Here is a 24,009-nt window from a genome sequence, read left to right on the forward strand (position 1 = left end):
GCGCGCCCGGAGCAGACGAGCGGAGCGGCCGGAACCGCCGCGTCACGTGGCCGCACCCGGAAGCGGCGGGCGAGCGGCGGGACCGGCGCGATGAGCGGCGGGGCCGAGACGGCGGTGGCCGGGGCTGAGGTTGAGGCGGAGCGGCGGGTCCGCATCGTGGTGGAGTACTGGTGCGCTCTGCGGGGGGGGGCGCCGAGGGGCCCTCAGGGGTGCGAGGGGCTCGGGGGGGGTGGGAGCAGGGCCTGCGGGGCGCGGGGGGGGCTGCAGGCGGGGGGGAGGGGGCTGAGGGGGGGAAGGGGGCTCTGTCCGGGGGGGGAGGGGGCGCACAGCACTAAGTGAGTCGTAGGGGAGTGGGATTTGGGGGGGCCGAGAGGGGTAGGGCGGGAGCGGGGGGGCTCGTGGGGGGGCGCAGAGGGGCGGGTGGGGTTTGGGGATGGAGGTTTGGGGGCGCGGGGTTGTTGTGGGGGCCCAGGGGGGGCAGACGCTGGAGGGCCCCTGGGTTTGGGGCAGGGTGGGCGAGGGGCGCTGCTGGGGGGTCCCTGTGCCAGGCCCCGGCTCTCACCGCGGCCCCCCGCCCCAGCGAGCCCTGCGGCTTCGCGCCCACCTACCAGGAGCTGGCGAGTGCCGTGAAGGAGGAGTACCCCGACATCGAGGTCGAGTCCCGCCTGGGAGGCACAGGTAGGGCCCGCGCCAGCCCCACCGGGGTGCACCGGGTTTGGGGAGCCCCCCACCTGCCCCGCTGTGGGGGTGGGTGTCAGCCTTCTCTCTGGGGAGGGCAGGGGGCTGAGCTGGTGTAAACCCTGCGGCGAGGCTGGGGGGGGTCGTGCCTCACTCGTGTATGGCAGGGGCTGCCCCTCACCGTGGCCTCAGGGCGTGCAGAGACTCTGGAGCCTGGGGGTCTGTGGGGAGCAGAGTCAGGAGCCCCCCCCGACCTCTCCAGGGGGGCCAGAGGACTGTGTGCTCCACCAGCCCGGTCCCGCTGCCCGGAGTGTCGTTGGGGGGCACAACCGCAGCGTTTCTGCACCCCGGGCCGGGGTGCCAGGGTGGGGGTGGGCAGCATCACGCGGGGCCAGAGCGCCCAGCTCACGGCTCATCCCTGCGTGCTTCCGAGGTGCCTTTGAGATCGAGATCAACGGGCAGCTGGTCTTCTCCAAGCTGGAGAACGGAGGCTTTCCCTACGAGAAGGACGTGAGTACTGGCAGCCGCGGTGAGCTCTGGTTTTCCAGCGAGCTCCCGTGTCCCGCTTTTCCCTTGGTGCCCCCATTTTATCACCCACCAGCTCTGCCCGAGCTCCGGCGAAGCCCCACCATCCCGCTGAGCGCCGTTCCCCTTCCACACCCCGGGGGGACCCCCGTGGGTCCCGCTGCGGCGCTGCTGCTGCTCGTGTGGTCCCGGAGCTCCCGCCATGGCACGGCCCCGCGGCACTGCCCGGCTCCCACATGTTGTGTCCGGGTCTCCCGACCGCCGCGTCCCCCCCAGACCTCACGGTGGGGCCGGCCCGGAGCACAACCCCCCCCCACTCTGTCTCCTCAGCTGATCGAAGCGATTCGCCGAGCGCGGAATGGGGAACCGCTGGAGAAAATCACCAACAGCCGCCCTCCCTGCGTCATCCTGTAGCCTGGTGCCCAGTGGGGATCTCCCAGTGCCCACCAGTCAGCTCCCGGCCCCCTTGGCGCGCCCCCACTGCACTCCTCGCCGCCTGCGTTAGCGTCCTGCGGCACCAGGGATGTCGGGGGGGCGTCAAAGGAGCCTCCTGGGCACCGCCACTGTGGCACTGGGGGCAACAGAGCTGTGGGACTGGTGTCACTGGCCTGGCTGTGCCAGGGGGGCCATTCTGGCCTGTCCCTTCCCCTGCTGTGGGGTGTAGCCCCCCCACCTGCCTTTGCCTCCCCCCTTGCCCTGTGCTGGTCCCCCTTGCATGCAGCAGTGCAGGGGGGGGTCCCCTGCAGCCACTGGGGGCTTGGGCCCCCCCGCAAACACTCTGCCCAGCCTTGGGGGCACCAGGCTGGGCGGTGGGGTGGCAGCTCCAGCCGTGCCCGCAGGTAAGGCAGAGGAGAGCCCCTCGCTGCGGTCCGTTAACGAGTCTGTTAATGATTAAAGTCTCTCCTGTCGCTGTTGGAAGTGGTGGGGGGGCGGAGGGGGCCGCTGCCCCGTCACGCCTGGGAGCCCCGGCCTGGCTCCGTCCCCACGGCCAGGAGGTCGGTTTAACGGCCGCCAGCGTCCCCCACCCCCCGTCCTCGGCTGCCCGCGCGCTGCCCGAAACGACTGTGCCATCGCCGCGGGGCGGGCGAGCCGGCGCGGGGCCCCCCCTATTTATTCTGTACTGGGTATAATAAAGGGCAGAGGAGAACGTGGCCCCCCTGGTGTCCCTCGGGAACGGGGGTGGTGGGACACGGGCACCGAGGTGCCAACGTGGGGCTAGATCTGGTCCCGTCTCCTGCCTGCTGTGCCCCCGGGCGGGATCGGGGCTCTCACCCTTTCCCTGCCCATGGCAGGGGGGTTGGAACTGGATGATCTTTGAGGTCCCTTCCAACCCAAACCATTCCGTGATTCTATGATAAGTGAGTGCTGCCCTTTGATGCCCCCTTCGGGGGGTGGCAGCTCGGGAGGGAAGGGACGTGCCAGTCCCTGGCTCCCCGGCAGCGGTGAAGGGGGAACCACACAGACAAGGGGAGTAGAAAAAAACTCATGTACAATTATCAAATATACATCTCGGTGCGATACAGGCGGCTCCCGAAGAACCCGGGAGGAGCCGGACGCGGCATTCCCGGCTCTCAGTGCAAGTCCGTGTGTCCCAGCGCGGCGGGGGCGCCGGGGGGGGGAGGGTGGCGGCGATGGTGGCAGGATGAGCCGGATCCAGACAGCCTTGGAGAGGGGGGTGGTGGCGGAGGAGCCTTTGGGGTGACGTTGGGGGGGTCGCTGTCCTGCAGGCCATGCTGGGGCCGAGCTCCCCGGGCTGCTCCCGGGCACAGTCTGAGCACCGGCCAGCTCGGCGCAGCTCCTGGGTCGCCTTCGCCGGTGCCAAGCTCCGTGGAAGACCCAGAGCAGCACCCGGAGCGAAGGGTGACCCCTCTCCATACCATGTGTGCCACGCTGTCCCACAGCGTCCTGGGCTCTCCCAGCCCTCCATGGCTGGCGTCACCTGCGGCGTTGGCAGGGACGCCGCCGGGCAGAGGGGACGGTTGCCGGCCCCGTGCCCACGGCTCACCGTGCCGTCCCTCCCGAGCTGCCTCGGCGAAGTCGGGGGGTGAGGGCTGGGGGGTCTCTCCACAGCCTGGCCCTACACGGCCGCGGCGTCGGGGCCAGCCAGGCCGAGGTACTCGGGGTTCTCGGCCGTGGGCGTTGTGCCAGGGCCGCCCTCGGGGCCGCCAGCCTTGGGGGGGTCCTGGTTCCAGTAGTAGGGGTTGTCGAAGGCTTGGCTGAAGGGGGCGGGGGCCGGGGGGCCGGTGGGTGCCAGGTACTCGGGGTTCTCCACGGCGTGGCCGAAGGGTGCTGGGAAGGGGTGCTTGGCGTCCTTGATGAGCCCGTTCTTACCCTGGTGCCCCTTGGGCTTGTCCGGCGGGGACGGGGGGTGCCGGGGCAGGGACCGCGGCTCCCCAGCTTGGTTCACGTACTCTGCGAGGACCAGGGACGCGTTAGGGGCCACCGTGGCCAGGCTGGGCCACGGGGTGCAGGGTCCCCCCCCCGTCCCCTCCCTACCTGGTGTGGTGGTGCGGGGGGCCGGGGCGGTGAAGCCCTCGGGGTCCGGCCCCTCACTCTCCTCGGCCGCCAGCCCGGTGGGATCCTCACTGTACCGCGGCAGCGTGCCGGGCTCCCACGCCGCCGGGCTCTGCAGGGCTGCCTTGGCCCCGCTGTCCCCCTCCGGTGCCTCTGACGTGGTGCCCTCCGGCCCCTCCGCCAGGCCCTGGGCCGGGAAGGGGAAGGCAGCCAAGCCCTCACCCTCCTCCGCGTCGGCCGGGGTCTCTGCCGTGCTCTGGGTGCAGGAATGGACACGGAGTCGGGCACTTGCAGCCCACAGCGAGGGCCCCATCCCAGTGCCCGCAGACAGCGTGCCCGGGCAGCACAGGGGGGGGCTTCGCCCCCCACATCCCCCAGCACAGACGTGGCTGCAGCCTTGGGCTGCCCTGGCATCGGGTCACCCCCCCACATCTCTGCCAGGAAAGGGGGGGCTCCCACATCCCACCTACCCGTGTGGAGGAGATGCGGCTGCGGTAGGTGGTGGAGGTCTCGGCGCTGAAGAAGCCCTGGTGAGGGACCAGGTACTCCTCGGCGTCCACCAGATCGTCCATGTCCTCCTCCTCCAGCAGGGCCCGGTAGAAGGTGCTGTCGATGGAGCCGGGCACCCCGACCAGGTCGTTCTGTGGGCGAGGGCAGCGGTCGGTGCCCGCACCGGCGTGCCAGCGGGGGACAGGACCCCTGGGGACCCACATACCTGGATGACCACAAAGCGCTGAGGGTCCCGGGCCATGCGGGAGAACTCGGTGACCAGCTCCCGAAACTTGGGCCGGCACTCGGAGTCGATCATCCAGCCTGGGGCAGAGCCGGGTGCCATCAGGGCCAGGTGCGCGGTGCCACCGCGGCGCCCCGATCCCGTGTCGCCCCCCCCGCCCCGCCGTACATTTCACCATGATCATGTAGACGTCGATGGTGCAGATGGGCGGCTGCGGCAGCCTCTCGCCCTTCTCCAGCAGGTCGGGGATCTCCCGGGCGGGGATCCCGTCGTAGGGCTTCGCCCCGAAGGTCATCAGCTCCCACACGGTGACACCTTGGGGGGGGGGGACAGGGACGGGGGTGAGTGGTGCCCCAGGTCCCCCCCCCACACCAGGGTAGGGCTTCGCCCCGACGTACCGTAGCTCCAGACGTCACTCTGGTGCGTGAAGCGCCGGCGGAGGATGGACTCCAGAGCCATCCACTTGATGGGGACCTGGGACAGGGAGCACGGAGGGGTGAGCAGGACTGGGGCGGGGGGGTGGGTCTGGCTGTCCCCCACAATGCCATTGCCACATCCCACCTTGCCGCCGTCGGCGTGGTACTCGGTCTCATCGATGTCGAGCAGCCGGGCCAGCCCGAAGTCGGTGATCTTGACGTGGTTGGGGCTCTTGACGAGGACGTTGCGCGCGGCCAGGTCCCGGTGCACCAGCCGCACCTCCTCCAGGTAACTCATCCCCTGGGGGCAGCAGTGTCAGGATGACTCCAGCTCCCCTGTGTCCCCCCAGGTCCCCCCGGCCCCCCCCATCCTACCTTGGCGATCTGCACACACCAGTTGAGCAGGTCCTGGGAGCCGATGTGGTCCTTGTTCTCCCGCACGTAGTCCAGGAGGCAGCCGTAGGGCATCAGCTGCGTCACCAGCTGCACCGTGGAGGTCAGGCAGATGCCCAGCAGCCGGGACACGTAGGGGCTGCCCACCCCTGCCATCACATAGGCCTCCTGCGGGGGAGCAGGGGCCATCAGGCTGGGCAGGGGCCGCTGCCAGCACTGCTCGCCCACCGGCACCGCTGGCACCACTCACGTCCAGGATCTCCTTGTTGGCTTTGGGCGACGTGTTCTCCCGCAAGACCTTGATGGCCACCGGGATCTTCACGCTCTCCCCATCAGGGATCCAGATGCCCTGAGGAGGGGGGACACAGGTGAGGGGGTGCAAAGCAGGCGAGGTCCCAGCCCGCCGGCAGCACCCCCCAACCCCTCACCTTATAGACGGTGCCGAAAGCGCCGGAGCCCAAGACTTTCACTTTCTTGAGCTCCGTCTCCTTGAGAATCCGCATCTGGGCCTGGTTGGGGAGGGCCCCACTGGGCGTCAGCGGCTCCACCAGCTGCGGGCACAGGCGGGTGAGGAGGGCTGGGGGTGGGCTCCTGGCACCCCTGGGTGCTGGGGGGGCCATCCCCCTGTCCCCACCTCGGTCTCCTGCAGCAGGCGCCGCATGGTGTGCTTCCGCTCCTGCTGCCGCCGGCGCTTGACGCAGATGACGGTGATGAGCAGGAGGACAACGAGCAGCAGAGCCCCCACCACGCCGGCGATGACGGATGTCACCTGGCTGCGGGGCAGGTGGTGACCGGGGTGGGGGGGGAGATGGTGACGGGGTGGGGGGTCCCGGCTGGAGGAGCACCCCCAGCACCCAGAGGGGTGGGGGTCAGGGTGGCACAGGGCACCCACGCTCTACCTCGGCTTCTGGTCCACGGGGCAGCCGTCCTCGTCCCGGATCGTGCACCTGGGGACAGAGCATGAACGGCCCCCGTCAGCAGCCGCCCGCCACCCCCTGCCCATGCCCGGCCAGACCGCCCCCCACCTCCCTGTGACTCACGAGTGGGTGCAGTTGGTGGGGCAGAGCTGGCAGACACCGTCTTCGTCTGGGTACTTCCAGACAGGCACGAAGGAGGCGTCCGCCTTCACACCGCTGGGGCACCGGTGCACGCACTGCTGCGCGTCCTTGTAGTGGGCACAAGCCACGCACTGGTCGGCCTCCTGCAGGACACGGGGAGGGGTGGTGAGGGACCTGGGGGGGTGGTGAGGGACCCAGGCATCCAGGACCACCCCTACCATGTCCCCCCCATCCTCACCGATCCAAAGCAGGTCTCGGTGCCATTCTGGGGCTGGCACTCGGGGTGGCAGGGCAGGCACCGCGTCCCGTTGGCGTGTTCCCGGACAGCTCTGCAGGGCGAAGGGACCGTGGGGTGGGCGCAGGGAAGGGACACACGGTGGGGGGGGCTCTGCCCGCTGTCCCCGGCGCTGGCTGCTCACCCATCCAGGAGGTTGCAGGAGGCGACGCACTCCTGGCCGCGCAGGAACCGCTCGCAGGCGACGCACTGGGTCGGGCCGGGGCCCCAGCAGTGCCCCTGGGCGCAGAGGTGGAAGCAGACCAGCCCCTCGCTCTCTGCCAGGGTGGGGAAGGGGCACCGTGAGCAACCAGGGGGTCTGCCAGCTTCCCCCACACCCCGTCCCTCCCACGGGTGCTGCTCACCGCACTGCTCAGGGGGCTTGTTGTGGGTCTGGAAGAGGCGCTGGCGGGGGTTGCGGAAGATGCTGCCCCACGGCACCTTCTGGAGGAAGCAGAGCTGGGGGTTGTGGTGGACGAGGACCATCCCGCTGCTGATCTCCCGCAGGGCACGGAGCCCCAGCGCCCGCACCGCCAGGTCCCGCAGCGTCAGTGAGTAGGCGCCGCTGCCGAGAACACCGGCGGGTGAGCGTGTGTGGACCCCCACACCCCATGTCCCCCCCAACCCCGTCCCCGCTCACTTGTGCAGCACGCGGCCCCGGATGACCCGCAGGTTTTGGAAGACGCCCAGGTCCTGCCAGTCGGGCGGCCAGGCTGCGATGTAGAGGAAGCCTGCGGGGAGCCGAGAGTCACCGCTGCGTGTCCCCCCCCACGCGTCCTCCCCACCCCATCCGCAGCCCCCCCGGCTCCCCCCACTCTCACCCGTCAGCTCCTCCAGTCTCTCAAAGATCCGCAGCAGTTTGGGGTCCAGGGGCGGCGTGTTGGTGCTGGGGTCCCTGCCAGGGGCGGGAGGGAGGTTGGTGTTGGCGGGGGGTTCCTGGCGAGGGTCCCGGCAGCCACCCACGAGCTCAGGGTGGGACGGGGCGCTTACCCAGCGAAGGTCTCGGGCAGGAAGGCCAGGCTGCCGAAGATCTTGGTGCAGCCGGAGAAGTGCTGGATGTTGGAGGCGTTCACGGCCCGGACGCCCTTGAGGAAATCCACTCCCAGCCCGTAGCACACTGGGGGGGCACAGCGGGGCTGGGATGCTCCGCCGGGACCCCGCTCCCCCAAACCCACTTGCTGCTCCTGCCCCACCGGCCATGCAGGGATCCCCCCTCTACACCCAGGGCATGGCCAGCAACCCCCACCGACCCTGGGGTCCCCAGAACCCCCCCCCACCAGGCACCGGGGGGGCCACTCACCCTCCGGGCAGGGCTTGCTGCACTTCTCGCACTTCTGGACGTTGTTGACGGTGACCTCCTGGCTGTTCTGGGGGCACACGAGGGTGCAGGACCCCACCTCCGTCGCCAGGTAGTTATCTGGGGAGGGGGACACGGGGGGAGGGTCAGGGCTGCGGCGGTCAGCACCAGTCCCCCCCGCCGGCACGGTGCTCACAGGGGCACTGGCTGACGCAGCTGGCACCAAAGGTGTAGCGCCCGTCGCGGTTGGGCACCGACTCGAAGGTGTCCGAGTTGTAGATGACGAGGGGGGGGCAGTGCAGCTCGCAGATCCCGCTCCGGTTGAAGTTCAGGCACGCCTGGAAGCGGAGTGTCGGGGGGGGGATACGGCTGGCATGAGACGCTGGCGTCCCCCCCCACTGCCCAGGACCCCCCCCCATGCCCGGGGCGCACCAGGCAGTCGGAGTGCTTGGGGCCAGTGCAGCCAGCGGCGCACTGCTCGTGGCAGCAGTCCGTCGGCTTCGTGCCCTTACAGCGCGGGCAGCCGTGGCAGATGCTGTTGGTCACTGCAGGGCGAGAGGGGCACGGTGGGATGGGGACCCCGATGCCCCCCCGCAACCCCCTCCAGGGGACATGGGGGTCCCCGGGATGAGGGGCTGGGGGGTAGGTGGGTTCCCAGGGAGGGATCTGGGCGGGGCAAGTGGGGATCGGGGGGGGTAAGCAGAGGCCCCCAGCGTGGGGATTTTAGGGGTCTCTGGGGCAGGGATTTGGGTGCCAAGTGGGGGTCAGTGGGACAGGGATTTGAGGGAACAAGTGGGGGTCTCTAGAGCAGGGATTCCGGGGAACCCATGGGAAGTTGGGGAGGGCAAGTAGAAGGTCCAGGGGGGGTCTCTGGGGCCAGGATTTAGGTGACAATGGGGTCAATGGGGCAGGGACATGGGGAGGGAGGAGGGGGTCCCTAGGGATTTTGGAGGGGCCTGTAGGTCAGCGGGTTTGGGGGTCCTGGGGGGGGGCAGAGCTGGCTGCAGACCCCGTACTCACGTGTCTGGCAGTCCTGCGGCCCCTCGCCCCAGCAGTGCCCCTCGGCACACAGCGCCCAGCAGTCAGGACCTGTGCCGGCGGAAGCCATGAGCGGGCAATGCCATGGGGGCTGGCACCCCCTGGACCCCCTCCCTGGCTACAACCACCCCCCACTGCCACCACCCGCTGGGGTCCCGGCGCTCACAGCTGCGGTTGCGGGTGCTCTCCACCCAGGTCTCGCCGTGGAGCTCGTTGTGCCGGTGGAAGATGTCGGACCAGAGGATGGTCTCCTGGAAGCAGAGCTGGGGGTTCCTCTCGATGCGCACCCCTCCCTTCAGGATCTCTGTGTGGGGACAGACTGGGGGGGGTCAGCACGGGGACGGAGGGGGGGGTCTTGCAGCCCCATGGGGACACCCCATCTTGTGCCAGGACCTGCCACCCCATGGGGCCACCCAGCCCTGGGCAGGACCCAGAGCACCCCACACCGGGAGTGCCCACCCCGGGGAGGGGGTCCCCGACCTGTGAGGTGTCGCATGCCGAGTTGGCGCAGTCCCGGCGTGCCAGCGGGGCCGGCGTTGCCCACCACGGCCAAGGCGTAGCGTTCCTGGAAGAGCTGCGTCCCCCGGATGATGCGCAGGCTCTGCAGCTCCAGCTGGCTCACTTGGTTCTCCGCGATCAGCACGTAGCCCTGCACCTCCTTGATGTCCTGGGGATGGGGGGGACAGCGTGAGGGGCCAGCCGGACCCCCGCCGTGCCCCCCCTGGGGTATTCCCCCCCTTGCACACCTTGAGGAAGGTGGTGTCGGTGTCGGGGGGCAGGTAGGTGAGCTCCAGGTTGCCCTGCACCACCTGGCAGCCCTGGTAGAGGTGCCGCAGGGTCTCGTAGTGGCTCTCGGGGCTGGAGGGACGCAGCAGCTTCATGTCGGTCCCCGTGCAGACTGCAGGGACGGAGCGGGAGCTCAGCGGGTGCCCTCGCCCAGCCCGTCCTCACCCCCGCGGCGAAACCGAGCCGCCGGTGGCACCGGCCTCCGCAGGAAACGCCGCGGGTCTGGCGGCGGCTGTTTATCTCCGGGGCTGCTTCCGACAGCTTCCGATGGGCTTCCTGGATCGCCGTTCCCCCGGCTCCTGCCTCGGCACGCGGCAAAGCTGCTCCCGCTTTGGCAACCGGCCCCGCACCAGGGACAACCCGGGGCCAACGTTGCCCCGTGCCCGCGGCGGGCATCGGGTGCTGCTGGGTGCTGGGCTGGGACCTGCAGACCTGGATCTTTCTGCCGACCCCCAGGGTGTCCCAAGCCGGGGGCCTGTGCCGCGCTGGGGGCCGGAGCGGGGGCCGCGGGCAGGAATGCGCTGCCCACGCCGGCGGGGGGGCCGTGCCGAGACAAGACCCGATTGTTGAGTGGCGATGGCTGCTGGAGCCCGGCGGGCCCCGTCCCACTGGGGGCTGCTGGCCAAGAGACCATCCTCGGGGCATCGGGGCGGGTGGGGGGGTGCAGGGTGGGGGGCCCGGGAGCCCGCCCTGGGCCCCGGGCCGGGCGGGTGAGTCACGGCCACGGGTGGCACGGGGCCCCCGGCCGCCCGCTCCCGGCAGGAACCGCCTTTTCAGGTCGGGCGTGTTTGGGGAGCAGTGGTGACGCAGGGCTGGCGGGCACGGCCCAGCCCTGGCACGCCCGCGGCCCCTGGCACCCCACCACCATGCCGGCACGACTCCCCCCACACCCCAGCCCAGCTTCGGCACCGACCCCAGCACCGACCCTGCTGCTGCCCTGGCACAGCCCCAGCCCCAGTGCCACCAGCCTCTCCCCGGGCAGGGGGGCACCAAGGCACACGGGGGTCGGGCAGCCGTGCCCTGCCCTCGGCCCAGGGCAGGGGTTTGGTGTCCCGGTCCCCGGCTGGAGGGGGCTGCCGGCTGCGCCACGGCTGAGTGACAGCCCCCGGTGCGGGCAGCTGCCTGCATGGCCTCGTGCCTGGGGGACCAGGCTGGCAGCCGCCGCCTCCGCCTGCTCCAGGGCCACTGAGCCAGGGAGAGCCCCCTTGGCATGGCCAGGGAGGAGTAAGCCCCCCCAGATTTGGGGTTCAGCTCTCACCCCACCGGCAGTGGCCTTGGCTGCGCAGTGGAGGGTCCCCTCGTCCCCCCAGGAGGAAATGGTGCCGTTGCGGCAGCAGCCAAAGCTCAAGGTCTGCCCGCCGCCCGCCTCGCGGTGCAGGATGCCGCCGGTGTTCCCAGGGCGAAGGGCAGGCGGGACGGGTGAGCGGCAGTGGCAGGGCCAGATCCCGGTGGGATCCCGGCTCCGTCCCATGGGCCTCGGCCCTGCCTGCTCCTCCAGGTCCCCAGCCGGGCACCAGGAAGGGCGGTCAATGATCCATCCCGCCTGGCTCGCTCCAGCGGGCAGTGCCACCGCCGATCGCCCCGTCTGCCTGCAGGCAGCCATCGAGGCGCCCGGCAGAGCCCATCAGCCATGTGCCCACCGGGCTGCCCTGGCCTGGGTGCTCCCCGAGCTGGGGCTGCTGGACATCCCCTGCCAGCCAGCACATGGATCCAGCCCCAGGGATTCGGTTGGGGCTGTGGGGACACGCCGGTGTGTCCCCAGCTCAGAGCCGGCAGCTCCCTGGCCACTGACCCTCCAAGCGGGGCGAGCCATTGGGTGCCAAGAGCAGAGGGCACTCAGCAAGTCCCCACATCCCTGTGCTACCACCCCACACTGGCTCAGCCCCACTGGGCATTCGCTTCCCAAAACCCCCCAGTGCCCACCCGCTGCGCAGGGCTGCACGGAGGCAGCAGGCAGGCCCGGAGCAGGCGGCAGGGCCAAACCCTACCAGTCACTTCTGGGGCTGCTGATGCCCACCTCGGGGCCACCAGCCCTGTCCCCGGCCCCTGCCAGCCCCGGCCGAGGCCCGGGCACTGGCAGCGCGGGCAGAGCTCCTGCCCCGGCTGCTCCCGCTCCCTCCCGGGCCGCTCTCCCGGGCTGGGCAGGGTGCGGCACGTCGAGAATGTGGATGGGAGCGACGGGGACGCACCCACCAACCCACCCACCCGCTCCGTGGGGCACCGCGCCTGCCCCAGCGCCCCGCGCCTCCCGGCCCTGCGCCCCGAAACCTCCCCGGGGCTCTGGGAAGGGAACTCCGGGAAGTTGGGATCCCCCGGCCCCGCTTCCGCGGTGTTCCCGGAGCCCTGCGAGGGGGGGGGTCTCCTCTCAAGGCGGCACCGGGTCCCCCAAACTCCTCCCGGGGCAGCGGCCCCGGGGCTCGTCCCGCTCGGGGGGGCCGGGACGCAGTGGGCAGGACAGCCCCGTCCGGCCCAGCGCCTCCCAGTCCGGCCCAGTCCGGCGCCAGCCCCTGCGGGCGATCGCGGCGCGGGGGCACCGGGGACGCGCTGCCCGCGGTGGGGAGAACCGGGGGGCTCCGAGGGGGCACCGGGGAGGAGCGGGGAGAGACTGGGGGAGACCAGGGAGAGACTGGGGGGGGACGGTCGCATCACTTTGAACCGAGCAGCCCCCGGGCACACCGGACCCCGCAGCCCGGTGCCCCCCGGTCCCCCCCCACCTCGGTCCCCTCCCGGTGCCGTTCGCTCCCGTGCAAAACTTTGCTTAAAGTCCCGCCGCCGCCCGGGGAAACGCTCCCGCGGCCCGGTGTCCCCGCGGTCCCCGGTGCCCCCTCGGTGTCCCGCGGTCCCGGTCCGCTCGGACCCACCTTCGGCGGCGGCGGGGGGGGGGCAGAGGGCGGCGAGCAGCAGCCCGGCGCAGAGGCAGCCTCCGGCGGGGATCATGGTGCTCAGCGCGGGCCGCGGCCCATGGTCCCGCCGGCCGCTCCGGGAAAGTTTGCGGTGCGGAGCCGCCGCCTCCCGCCGCTCCCGGACTCCGCCTCGCGGGGCCGCGCCGCGCTCCCGGCCCCGGGCGAGGGCGCGCCCCCCCCCCCCCCCCCCCGAGCGCACTCCCGCCGCCCCCACGCGCTTCCCGCTGCACGGGAATCCCTCGTGGTCCCGCCCATCCACCGGGAGCACCGGGGACCCCCCCGCCCCGGAGCTGGGGGCTGCCCCGGTTGCAGCGCAGCCCGCTCGGGGCGGGACACCCCCTCCTGCTCCGGTGCTCCTCTGTCCCGGGGTCCTGCTGCGGCCCCGGGGGGGTGCAGAGGCTCCGCCGAGGGGTCCCCTGGATGGGGGGACACGAGCCCCATCCCCTGACCTGCCCCACTGGGGCCGTGACCGGCAGCGGTGCAGGGGAAGGGGGACGAGGACAGGACCGCCGCTGCGGGGTCTGAGGGCACGAGGACAGTTGCGGGGGGCAGACCTGGCCCCACGAGACACTCCTGGGTACTGGGACAGCCTGGCAGCACCCAGCGGGTCCCCAGTGAGGCGGCCCGGAGCTGGTATTTGGCCCCCACCGTGGGCACGAGCCACTGGAGCACCTTTATCCGCTGCCCCAGGTGCGCGGGGGGGACACTGGGACACGGCGTCCCCCGGGAGCGTCGAAGCCCGCGATGGGGACCCCCGCGGCAGGACAGAGCAGGGGATCACGGCCGGGAGCAGCCGTGCTGGGGGGCCGGGACAGGATTCCCACGTGCCACCGTGGCCACCCGTGGCCACCTGCAGCCCCCGAGAAGCCGGCACCCGGGCGGGCCGGAGAAGGGGCTCCCGGTACCCGAGGGCTGCGCAGGGACGATGTCCCCAAGGGGATCGGAGCCGGGAGGCTGCCGGTAACCGCCACCCCACGCCGGGACGGCGGTCACCGGCACGGCGGGGCCGGGGGGCAGCGCGTCCCCTCCGCCCCCAGCCAGCGGCGCCCCGCGGGAAGGCGGCTGCCCCGGGGCCCGCACGGCCCGTCCCGGGGCGCGGCAGCCCGGGCTGCGCTGCCTCCCGGGCCCCGTTCCGGCCCCGGGCCCCGCTCCGGCCCCGGGCCCCGCGGCCGCCGCGCTCCTCGCACCCCCCGGGCCACGCCGCGCGAGGGCGGAGGGATGTATCCCATGAGCCTCTGCGGAGGGTGCCGGGGGGGATATATCCCATGAGCCTCTCGCCCTGGGGGACTGTATCCCGTCATCCCCGCGGCAGGCGGGGGCGCTATATCCCATGGTGCCCCGCGCCGCCCCCGTTTCCGAGGTGGGCCGGAAGTGGCGGGGCCGGGCCGGGCGGCGATGGCGGCCGGCGGCGCGGCACGGACCGCGCTGCTGCTGCTGCTGGGGGCAGCGGCAGCGCCGGGCCCGGCCCGGGGCTCGCAGGGGGACCGGGAGCCGCTGTACCGCGAGTGCCTGGGCCGCTGCGAGCGGCACAACTGCTCGGGGGCGGCGCTGCGGCACTTCCGCGCCCGCCAGCCGCTCTACATGGGCCTGACAGGTACCGCCCCCCTCCCGGGCTCCCATTGGCTGCCGGGCCGGGACACGCCCCTCCAGGGGACCGCGCCCACTCGCAGGCCACGCCCCTCGCGGAGGCCACGCCCCCCCCCCCGACGAGTGGCTGAGCGGGCCGTGCTGGGGGGCACTGGGGCCGTGCTGGGGGGCACTGGGGCCGGCTGCGGCCCAGCTGGGGGGCGCTGGGCTGGTACTGGGGAGCACTGGGGCTGTATTGGTGGGCACTGGGCCATGCTGGTGGCTCTTGGGCTGTCCCGGGGTCATGCTGGGAAGCTCTGGGCTGTGCAGTGGGGCACTGGGCTGTGCGGGGTCATGCTGGGAAGCTCTGGGCTGTGCAGTGGGGCACTGGGCTGTGCTGGGCCATGCTGGGGGGTCACTGGGCCGTGCTGGGGGGCCACTGGACTTTGCTGGGGGTGGTGTTGGCCTCTTTTGGGCCATTATCAGAGTCACTGGGCTATTTGGGGGGACACTGGGCCATATCGGGGCTTACTGGGCCGTGGTGCTGAGAGCCACCTGGGGGCGGCCCGGGTGCCCTGCCTGCCCCCAGCGCAGGGGAGTCCCTCAGCCGCCCGGGGTGGGTGAACCCCACTCAGCCCCCCCGTGCCCCAGCTGGGTCCTGGCACTCCCAGTGCCCATCGCCGTCTGACTGTGCTGCCTGATGGTCCCTGCTGGGAGGGACTGGGGGGGAATCCGTGGCCAGGGCACCCCCTCCCACCTCCCATCTCCCCGGCGCAGGCTGGACCTGCCGTGACGACTGCGAGTACGAGTGCATGTGGCTGACGGTGCGGCTCTACGTCCAGGGTGGGCACAGGGTGCCCCAGTTCCATGGCAAGGTGAGGGGTGGGGTGGGTGGGGGGGACCGGGGGGGGATCCCAGTTTTGTCACTGACGCCGTTTTCCGTCGCAGTGGCCCTTCTCGCGGTTCCTGTTCTTCCAGGAGCCGGCCTCCGCCTTCGCCTCCTTCCTCAACGGCCTGGCCAGCTTCGCCATGCTGCTGCGCTACAAAGCCGCCGTGCCCCCGGCCTCCCCCATGTACCCCACCTGCGTCGCCTTCGCCTGGGTGAGCCCCCTCCCTGGGGGTGCTGTGCTGCGCCCCACAGTGCTGTCCGGGGCTGCTCTTGCAGCCAGACCCCTCTTACAGCCCCCAGACCCATCCTAAAGACCCCCAGATTCTCCCCACATCCATTCTACACCCCCAATGCCAATCCTAGAGCCCCCAGACCTATCCCAGAGAAGTCCAGATCCCACCAGACCCATTCTAGATGCACCTAGGCCTATCCTAGAGCCCCCAGACCCCTTCTACAACCCCCAGACCAATCCTAAAGACCCCCAGATCGCCCCAGACCCCTCCTAGAGACCCCACACCCATCCTAGAGACCCCCAGATCCCCCCCTGACCAATTCTACACACTTCCAGACCCCTCCTACAGCCCCCAGCCCCCTCCTAGAGACCATTAGATCTCCCCAGACCCGTTCTAAACCCTCCCAGACCCCTTCTAGAGACCCCAGACCCATCCCAGAGACCCCCCAGATCCCCCCGGACCCATTCTACACTTTCCAAGGCCTATCCTAGAGCCCCAGACCCATCCTAGAGACCCCTAGATCCCCCCAGACCCATTCTAAACCCTTCCAGGCCCCTCCTAGAGCCCCCAGACCCATCCTAGAGACAAGCTGCTGAGGAGGAGCGTGACCCAGCTGGCACTTAGCTGGCACCGGGGGCCACTCAGCCCCCCCGCCCAGCTCCCGGTTGCTGCCTCTCCCGCAGGTCTCCTTAAACGCCTGGTTCTGGTCCACCGTTTTCCACACGAGGGACACGGCTGTGACGGAGGTGAGTGGCACCCCCGGAGCCGGCGTGACCGCGGGGCCGTCGCCCTCCGTCCCCCAACCCGTGGGATCCCGTCATTCAGCCCTGCTCTGGGCAAGGGGCTGCGTGCCGGAGCCCCCGGCCCTCCTCCAGCTGCCGGCGCGGCTCACCCAGTCCCCATCCCACAGAAACTGGACTATTTCTGCGCTTCGGCCGTCGTCCTGCACTCCGTGTACCTGTGCTGCGTCAGGTGAGCCCTGGCAGCGCCGCGGGGCACCGAGCGGCACGGCAGGGCGCTGGGGATGCCACAACGGCCCATCCCTTAGCCGTGAGCGACCCCCTTCCTCCTCCTCCTCGCCCCCCCCAGGACGCTGGGGCTGCAGCGGCCAGCCTTAATCAGCATCTTCAGGGCCTTCCTCCTCCTCTTCCTCGCCTGCCACATCTCCTACCTGACCCTCGTCCGCTTCGACTACGGCTACAACATGGCTGCGAACGCGGCAATCGGTGAGACCGGGACCTGGGGGAGGGGGAAAGCTGGAGTTGGGTGGGGGGCCCGTGCCCACGGGTGGGTGCCTCCCTGTCCTCCTGCCCCCCCCTCCCCCCAGGGCTCCTCAACCTGGCGTGGTGGCTGCGGTGGTGCCTGCGGAACCGCCCGCGCCTGCCGCACGTCTGGAAGTGCGCGGCCGTGGTGCTGCTGCTGCAGGCGCTGGCGCTGCTGGAGCTGCTCGACTTCCCCCCCCTCTTCTGGGTGCTGGACGCCCACGCGCTCTGGCACATCGGCACCATCCCTCTCAACGTCCTCTTCTACAGGTCAGTGCCCCCCTCCTGGTACCCCCCTCCCTGCAGGGTGCTGAGCCCCCCCGTGCCCCTCTTAAAATAGGGTGCTGGGGGGCCTCAGTCTTTCCCACGGGGTGCGGAGTGCCCCTCTCTTGAAACTGGGGTTTGTGGGGGGGCCCCTCTGTTTCCCCATGGGATGCTGGGAGTCTCCCCCCTTAAAAATGAGGTGCTAGGGACCCTGCTCTTGCCCACAGGGTGCTGGGTGCCACCCTCTTGAAATTGGGGTGCTCAGGGTCCCTCTTTGGTCCATGGGATGCTGGGTGCCCCCCCTTTGTTTCCCGTGGGGTGCTGGGGGCCCCTCTCTTGCCCATGGGATGCACAGTGCCCCCCTCTCAAAATGGGGGTGTTGGGGGCCCTCTTCTTGCCCATGGGGTGCTGGAGGGACCCCACTGCTGCTCCCCAAGAGCCCCGGAGTTTGCCTGGGTTCCGTGGGGGGGTTCAGGGCTCTCTCAACCCCCCGCCTTTCCCCCCAGCACTGGCAGCCAGAGGGGGCCTCCCCCACGGCCTCGGGAGGGGCTGTGGAAGCGAGGGGCCCCCCCCACAGCCCCCACCTCTCCCCATCCCTCTCACCAGTTTCCTGGTGGACGACAGTCTCTACCTCCTGAGGGCCAACTCCGACCTCTTCAAAGTGGACTAGAGCTGCCGGGGGGGGAGCGCAGCTCTTCGTGCCCCCCCGGGCTCCTGCCCTGCCCTGTGCCAAGTGAACCCCCAGCCCCCCCCGGCCACAGGCTCCTTCCCCTGGTTGCCTTCCGAGGTTTGCTTTTCTCTCAATGTCCCCCCGCACCCCCCATCTCCCCTCCCCGGGGTGCAGGGGAGGGTGGGCACCCCCGCTGCCGGTTGCACAGGGGTCAAGGGCAGCTGAGCCCCCCCCAACCCCCCCGGCTGCCAGTGCTGAGCCAGGAGCCTTCCCTGCCGCGAGGTGGCAATGGGCCCCCAGTGCCAGGGGGGTGGGAGGGATGTGGGTGGCTGGGGGGCGCTGTGTGTGCACAGTTGGGGGTTTGGGGGGGGGGGCGGGCCTTGCTCAGATCTGCTGGCTGGCTTCTGCAGGGGGGGTGCCATGGGTGGGGCTGGAGTGGTGCCTTGGGGCTGGGGGTGCCCCCCTCACGCAGAGGGGCTGTGCCCCCCCTGGGATCAGCCCCCCCCTCACCCCAGTGTGTTGTGGGATGTGAATAAAGCTGAGTTAAACCTGTGCAGTGCCTGACTCTCACCCCCTGTGTGCCCCCCACCCCATGGCCATGCTGCCCTGTGCTCTGTGCCCCCCCAACCCCACCTTGCACCCCATTCCCTCCCATTTTTCCCCGTTCTCTCCCATTTTGTGCCATTTCCCTTGCTGTCACCCCATGATGCACCCCATATCCACCCTGTCCTGCACCTCGTTTCCCACCCTGGTCTCACCCCATGTGCCCCTTCCCCCTGTGTGCCCCAAAACCCCCTCATTGTGCCCCAAAACCCCCCTGCTGTGCCCCCCCACGCCCCCATTGCACACCCCATCCTCACCCTGTCCTGAGCTGCCATCGCAGCCTCCCCTCTGCCCCGCTGGGTCCCTGACACCCCCCCAGGATCCATGGGTGCCCCCCCCACCCCGGGACCCCAGTCTCCCCACTGCCCCGCGGCAGTGCCATGCCGTGCAGCTCAGACTTTATTGGGGGAGCACCGGGGCCGCAGCAGAGGGGGGGTCTGGGTTGCAAAATGTGGCTTTTGGGGTGCGGGGGGCGCTTCCCCCCTGGGAGGGTCCCTCAGGCTTCCAGCGGCTTCTGCGCGTGGGCGAAGAAGACGCCGTCAACGTCGTCGACACCGGTGCGCAGGGCAGGTGGCATGGCGTAGGAGCGGAAGTCGTGGAGGGCGAAGCCGGCGCCAGCCAGCGCCGAGCGGACGTCGGCCTCCGCCAGTGGCACCACGGGCAGGCGGGCAGCCCCTGCCAGGTAGAAGGACTCGCCCAGGGCCCCCAGCAGCAGAGCGTGGCCCCCCGGGCGCAGCAGCGAGCCCACGTGTGCCAGCGCCTGGGCAAAGGTGGCACGGTCGGGGCTGACAGCCTCCAGGCAGAAGGCCGAGAGCAGCGCGTCGGCCGGCGGGCGCAGTGGGGCGCCCAGCGGGTCCGGCTGGTGCACGTCGATGGGCAGGATGCGCCGCAGCCGGGCCCGCAGCCGACGCTCCTTCTCCTGCCAGGGCTCCCTGCGGGGAGCGGGGGGTCAGCAGGGATGGGAGCTGATGGGATGGGGATGGGGATCGGGGGGTCCTGTGGGGATCGGGCTGGTGGCACCCGCGGGGATGTGGGGACGGGAGCGTGCAAGGGTCAGCCTGACATCCACAGGGACAGGATCCCACAGGGATCAGCCCAGCACACACAGGGATTTGGGGATGGGATCCTGCAGGGATCAGCCCAACATCCGCAGGGACATGGGGACAGGATCTTGCAGGGATCAGCTCAGGATCTGCAGAGATGGGATTGTGCAAGGATCATCCCCATGTCCACAGGGACTTGGGGATGGGATCCTGCAGGGAGCAGCCCAGCACATGCGGGGGCAGGTATCTGCAGGGATCAGCCCAATGGCTATGAGGGGTGTGGAGGTGTAATCCGGCAGGGATCAGCCCTGCATCCACAGGGCTGTGGGGATCTGGGGACGGGATCCTGCAGGGATCAGCCCATCGCCTCTGGGAATGTGGGGCTGTGATCCCGTGGGGATTTGGGACACCATCCCACAGGGATCAGCCCTGCATCCAGAGGGACGTGGGGCTGTGATCCCGTGGGGATTTGGGACACCATCCCACAGGGATCAGCCCTGCATCCAGAGGGACGTGGGGCTGTGATCCCGTGGGGATTTGGGACACCATCCCACAGGGATCAGCCCTGTACCCAGAGGGACGTGGGGCTGTGATCCCGTGGGGTTTTGGGACACGATCCCACAGGGATCAGCCCAGCATCTAGAGGGATGTGGGGCTGTGATCCCAGGGGCCATGCAGCCGTGATCCCGCAGGGATCCCCCCGTTCACCGGTTCACCCACCGCCCGGGGTCCCCCCACCCGCCGCCCCCAGCCCTACCCGCGTCCCTCGATCTTGCAGACGTGCTGGATGAAGGGGCTCCAGTCAAAGGTGCCGGGCTCCCCCCGCACCCACCGCCCCAGCTCCTCCCGGTTCACCGCCAGGTAGTCGGTGGCCACGATCTCCTCGAAGTGGTCGCAGGCACTCAGCAGCTGGTAGATGGTGGGGCCCGAGCCCACGTCGATCAGCGTGTGCCCATGGATCTCACCTGGGAAAGGTGGGGGGGAGGGGCAGGACATGGCTGGGGGGTCCCACATCGAGCCAGGCACCGGCGGGAGAACGGGGACAACCGGGGAGGGGGGTGTCCCACCCTGGGAGTGGGCTGGGGGAGATGGACCCTGGGGTAAACACGGGTGGAGGGATGCTGGGGTGCTCTCCCACCTCTCCCCCACCCCGTGCCTCAGTTTCCCCACCCCGCCGCGAAGCTGGGGGGGGGGGGGCTGCCCCGTCTCCCCTCACCGCTGGCGAAGGTCTCGGCCAGACATCGCAGCTTCCAGGGCACCACGAACTCCTCGGAGGAGAAGTCGGCGCGGGGGGGCAGGTAGTTGTTCTGCAGGTAGGCGCGGGGGTCGAAGCGCTCGTAGCCCTCGCGGAGGGCGGCCAAGCGGCTCATGGCGAGGGGCGGCGGCGGCCGCCAGCCCCCAGACCCGCCTTATATCGCCGGCCGGGCGGCGGGGGGGCCGCGGTGAGCGGGGGGCGGCGGCCATCCATCGCGGATAACCGCGTTAGCGCCAGCGCCGCGGGGCCGGGGCTGGGCACCGGCGCGGCCGCATCCGGACGGTGCTGGGCAGGAGCGCTCCGCTGCCCTCCGTGAGGCGGGGGGGGGGGGGGGGGGGGGCATAGGAGCCAGGAATCCTGGCTCCGCTCCCTGCGTCCTGAAGCTTTTACCCCCCCCCCCCAAGATGTGGGTGTCCTGGCTGTGCCCCCCACCATGTGCTGCCCCAGCACCGGGAGTGACCGTGTGTCCCATGGGATGGGGAGTGGGATAGGAATGGGGGTGAGATGGGGATTGGGATGGGGATGGGATTGGGAGGGGAGGGGATGGGATGGGGTGGGGTGGAGATGGGATGGGGCACTCCCTGGAACCTTCATCACCAGTGAGCTGAGTGTGCCAGACCTCAGCCCAGCCCCGGCAGGAGCTGGCACCACCAAACCCCTTCCAGGCTCCCCGGGATGAGGGGCAGGATGAGACCCACTCCTGGGGCTGCGGAGAAGGAGGGGGCGTGTTGGGGGGAGTTAAAGATCCCGAATCCTGTCTGTGCTGGAGCTGTGGATGGACAAAGGTGTCGGGGACAGGCGGCTCACGGGGAGGAAGGGGATGGGGACAGGGATGGGGACAGGGATTGGGACAGGGATGGGGACAGAGCCTGGCAGTGGCCCAGGGACAGCAGGATCCGGCCGGGTGGGAACAGCTAATCTGGGCGCTGGCACCAGGGCCATCCCGGACCCTGGCACCGGCTGGGCTGGCAATGGCAAGGGGGGGCACTTATATAAGCAGGAGGTTATCCCCCCCCCCAAACCCCCCCAGATTGAGACCCTGCAAGATGCCTGGGTCCCTCCACTTGCTCGTGAGTCACTGTGCCTCAGTTTCCCCTATTCCCCAACACGATCTCTCTCTCTCTCTCCCCCGTCCTAAATCTTGTCCCCTCCCACACCATCTTATGGGGGGTCTCATACCCCCTCCCAGCCCCCCCCATCCCCAAACGATGCCACCAGGCCAGGCTGGGCATTTTATTGCCGTACAAAGACCATCGTTTGTACAACCCCACAGCCCCCCGCCCCTCCACAGCCCCCCCAGGGCCCCGTTCGGCCCCAGGGGGGTCTCCGCACTCCCCATCCTTGCACTCTCTTCTCTTTGCCAGGGAAACTGAGTCACGCCCGCGCCCGATGCTGCCCGGAGCCCCCGAACCGCGAGCACCCCATCCCCGCCGGCCTCCGCAACACCCACTGCAGGGTGGAGGTCCCAAGGCACGGGATCCCACCCCCACCTGCCCCCACCCTCCTTCGCTGCTTCTTCGGGGCGGCCGAGTGGACCCAGGCGTCTGGGCCCCCCCCTGCCACCCCCCAGCATCAGCCTCCTGCCCCCCCCACCTCCCCCAGCCCCACCATCACCCTCAGCCCCGCTGGGCCTCGTGGGAGAGGGAGCGGGAGAGAGTGCGGCGGACCCCCGCCTTGGCGCCACGGAGGTCCGGGGGGGCGAAGAGGGGCAGGGGCAGGGTGCGGGCGTAGGGCAGGAGGTGCTGGGCCAGGGGCTGCCCCAGGAACCCCACTCGCAGCAGCCCCCACGGCGAACGCTGCTCCAGCACCCGCGTCTCCCCGCGATGCTCCAGTGTCTCCCGGTGCTGCTCGTCCACCTCCCGCCGGCACCACCTGGGCACGGGGCGCTCATGGGGGGGGAGCGGGGCCCTGGCACCCCACAGGGACCTCCCCCGTGTCCTGCTCTGTCCCACTGGGTCACTCCATCCCATGGGCGCCCCTGGAGACCCTGATCTCCCACACCACCCCATGGGGACCACTCACCCCTCAGAGGTCCCTGTGTCCCCCCCGGCACTCTGGAGACCCCCACAGCCTCACCGACCCCATGGGGACCCTTGGAGACCCTCCAGGACCCACACAGCCCCACGGGGAACATTCCATTCCACAGGGACCCTTGGAGACCCCCACGGCCTCATGGCTCAGCATCCCCCCCACCCCATGAAGACCCCCCATCTCCCCACAGGAACCCCAAGACACTCTCAGTCCCCCTTGGACGCCTCCCACCTCCCTGGAGCACCCGTGACCCCACAGAGACGCTTGAACACCCCCCCCCAGCCCCATGAGGACCCCAAAGACCCCTCTAGCCCCCTACATCCCCCATGGCCCCTTCACAACCCTTGGAGCCCCCCCTATAGCCCCGAGACCCCCTGGGAACCCCACAGCCCTTGGGGAACCTCAAGCACCCAGTACCCCACTATGGCCCCAGCACCCCATGGACCCCCACCCCAGCGGTGCCAGTGCCCCTCACCCCTCCTCGGGCCGGGTGCTGAGCTCCAGGTCCAGCCACTCAGCACTGAAGGTCTCGCGACGCCCCACGTCCTCCTCCTGCACACGGCAGCCCAGGCGGGCGCCCGAGAGCAGCCCCCCGCTGCGCACCACTGTGCTGGGAACCAGCATGATGCCTCTGCCCCCCCCTCGCCTGCCCGTCGCGCTTATATGGCCCCACCGGGGCTATTTTGGGACGTGTTGCTGGCACCGTGGGGACGGGTGGGTGCCAAGGGCCCCTTTGGAGCAAGCAGGGTGGGGGGTGGCACTGGGGACACGTGTGGCACCCCGTGTGTGTCCGGCCACACTCAGCCCCATGTGCCCGTCGGCTGTTTGCCACCCTGCAGTGACAACCCCAGCCCAGGGCCGTGTGCCCCCCATGGGGACGTGGGGTAGATTGCGCTGGCAACACGATGGCGCAGGCAGGACCTCCTGGCCCCAGCCCAGGGCACGTCTGGCCTTTCCCTGCCCGCCGTGGTGCTGGCACCAGCCCCAGGGGCCAGCGAACACGATGGACCCCGCAGGCGTTAATGGCTTTGCAGGTGCCCACTGCCAACGCAGCGGCTGCGCTACCCTATGCCACCCAGCTCAGCGTGGCGGTGGCCCCGTCGCCACCCTCGACAGGCCATTGGGGTCTCGGCCCAGCGTGTCCCCCCAGGAATGCAGGGACGAGCTGTGCTGGGCAAGCGGGCAGGGGGGTGCTGGCCGCTGGGCCCCCCCGTCCGGGCTATTTGTAGGGCCAACAGATGGGGGCTGCGAACAGACGGGCGCTTGCCGGGTGCCAGCGGCGGGGGCTCACGTGGCCGTGGCTCTGCCAGGGCGGACATGGGGCTCCTGCCCCTTCCAGCCGCCGCGGTCCCGCTCCAGGGGAAACGACCCAGGGCTGGGGGATGTTCAGGGAAACCTTTGCCCCAGGGTGACTGGTGTGGGTGCGGATGCTCCACGCCGATGCCCAGGAGCTGGCAGTGCCACCATGGGTGCCGCCCATGGCCAGTGGCCAAAGGAGCCCGGAGGACTCGTCCTTTGAGCCTGGGGGGCTTCGGGCTGGCCCCAGCCCCACGTCCCCTCCTCACTTTTATCCGCTCG

The 24,009-nt window shown here is 70.6% G+C and overlaps 5 protein-coding genes across 5 annotated transcripts; 2 read left to right on the forward strand and 3 right to left on the reverse strand.

Moving 5' to 3' along the window:
* The first annotated feature begins 90 nt into the window (after nucleotides 1-90).
* On the forward strand, nucleotides 91-2,220 carry MIEN1 (migration and invasion enhancer 1). Its single transcript, XM_086626655.1, has 4 exons — nucleotides 91-170; nucleotides 581-678; nucleotides 1,112-1,188; nucleotides 1,534-2,220. The coding sequence occupies exons 1-4, from the start codon at nucleotides 91-93 to the stop codon at nucleotides 1,615-1,617; spliced, it is 339 nt and encodes a 112-aa protein (XP_086482781.1). The 3' UTR covers nucleotides 1,618-2,220.
* A 1,060-nt stretch (nucleotides 2,221-3,280) lies between these two features.
* Nucleotides 3,281-12,649, reverse strand: ERBB2 (erb-b2 receptor tyrosine kinase 2). The gene is made up of 27 exons (XM_086626671.1): nucleotides 12,574-12,649; nucleotides 9,673-9,824; nucleotides 9,407-9,593; nucleotides 9,093-9,230; nucleotides 8,909-8,977; nucleotides 8,321-8,433; nucleotides 8,085-8,226; nucleotides 7,892-8,008; nucleotides 7,582-7,708; nucleotides 7,413-7,486; nucleotides 7,232-7,322; nucleotides 6,957-7,156; nucleotides 6,737-6,869; nucleotides 6,556-6,646; nucleotides 6,300-6,460; nucleotides 6,159-6,206; nucleotides 5,894-6,032; nucleotides 5,688-5,810; nucleotides 5,510-5,608; nucleotides 5,242-5,427; nucleotides 5,012-5,167; nucleotides 4,849-4,924; nucleotides 4,619-4,765; nucleotides 4,433-4,530; nucleotides 4,188-4,358; nucleotides 3,700-3,973; nucleotides 3,281-3,615 (listed from the first exon to the last, which is right to left on the reverse strand). The coding sequence occupies exons 1-27, from the start codon at nucleotides 12,647-12,649 to the stop codon at nucleotides 3,281-3,283; spliced, it is 3,723 nt and encodes a 1,240-aa protein (XP_086482797.1).
* A 1,361-nt stretch (nucleotides 12,650-14,010) lies between these two features.
* Nucleotides 14,011-17,741, forward strand: PGAP3 (post-GPI attachment to proteins phospholipase 3). The gene is made up of 8 exons (XM_086626517.1): nucleotides 14,011-14,209; nucleotides 14,959-15,056; nucleotides 15,130-15,282; nucleotides 15,987-16,049; nucleotides 16,214-16,275; nucleotides 16,393-16,529; nucleotides 16,631-16,835; nucleotides 17,436-17,741. The coding sequence occupies exons 1-8, from the start codon at nucleotides 14,011-14,013 to the stop codon at nucleotides 17,497-17,499; spliced, it is 981 nt and encodes a 326-aa protein (XP_086482643.1). The 3' UTR covers nucleotides 17,500-17,741.
* Nucleotides 17,742-18,598: 857 nt separating this feature from the next.
* On the reverse strand, nucleotides 18,599-20,515 carry PNMT (phenylethanolamine N-methyltransferase). Its single transcript, XM_086626665.1, has 3 exons — nucleotides 20,362-20,515; nucleotides 19,903-20,110; nucleotides 18,599-19,034 (listed from the first exon to the last, which is right to left on the reverse strand). Exons 1-3 carry the CDS (start codon nucleotides 20,513-20,515, stop codon nucleotides 18,599-18,601), a joined length of 798 nt encoding a protein of 265 aa, XP_086482791.1.
* A 1,501-nt stretch (nucleotides 20,516-22,016) lies between these two features.
* TCAP (titin-cap) lies at nucleotides 22,017-23,055 on the reverse strand. Its single transcript, XM_086626707.1, has 2 exons — nucleotides 22,907-23,055; nucleotides 22,017-22,272 (listed from the first exon to the last, which is right to left on the reverse strand). Exons 1-2 carry the CDS (start codon nucleotides 23,053-23,055, stop codon nucleotides 22,017-22,019), a joined length of 405 nt encoding a protein of 134 aa, XP_086482833.1.
* Between the last annotated feature and the right edge of the window lie 954 nt (nucleotides 23,056-24,009).

The sequence above is a fragment of the Tauraco erythrolophus genome, chromosome 25, assembly GCF_009769465.1.
Source record: "Tauraco erythrolophus isolate bTauEry1 chromosome 25, bTauEry1.pri, whole genome shotgun sequence".
Classification (NCBI taxonomy): domain Eukaryota; kingdom Metazoa; phylum Chordata; class Aves; order Musophagiformes; family Musophagidae; genus Tauraco; species Tauraco erythrolophus.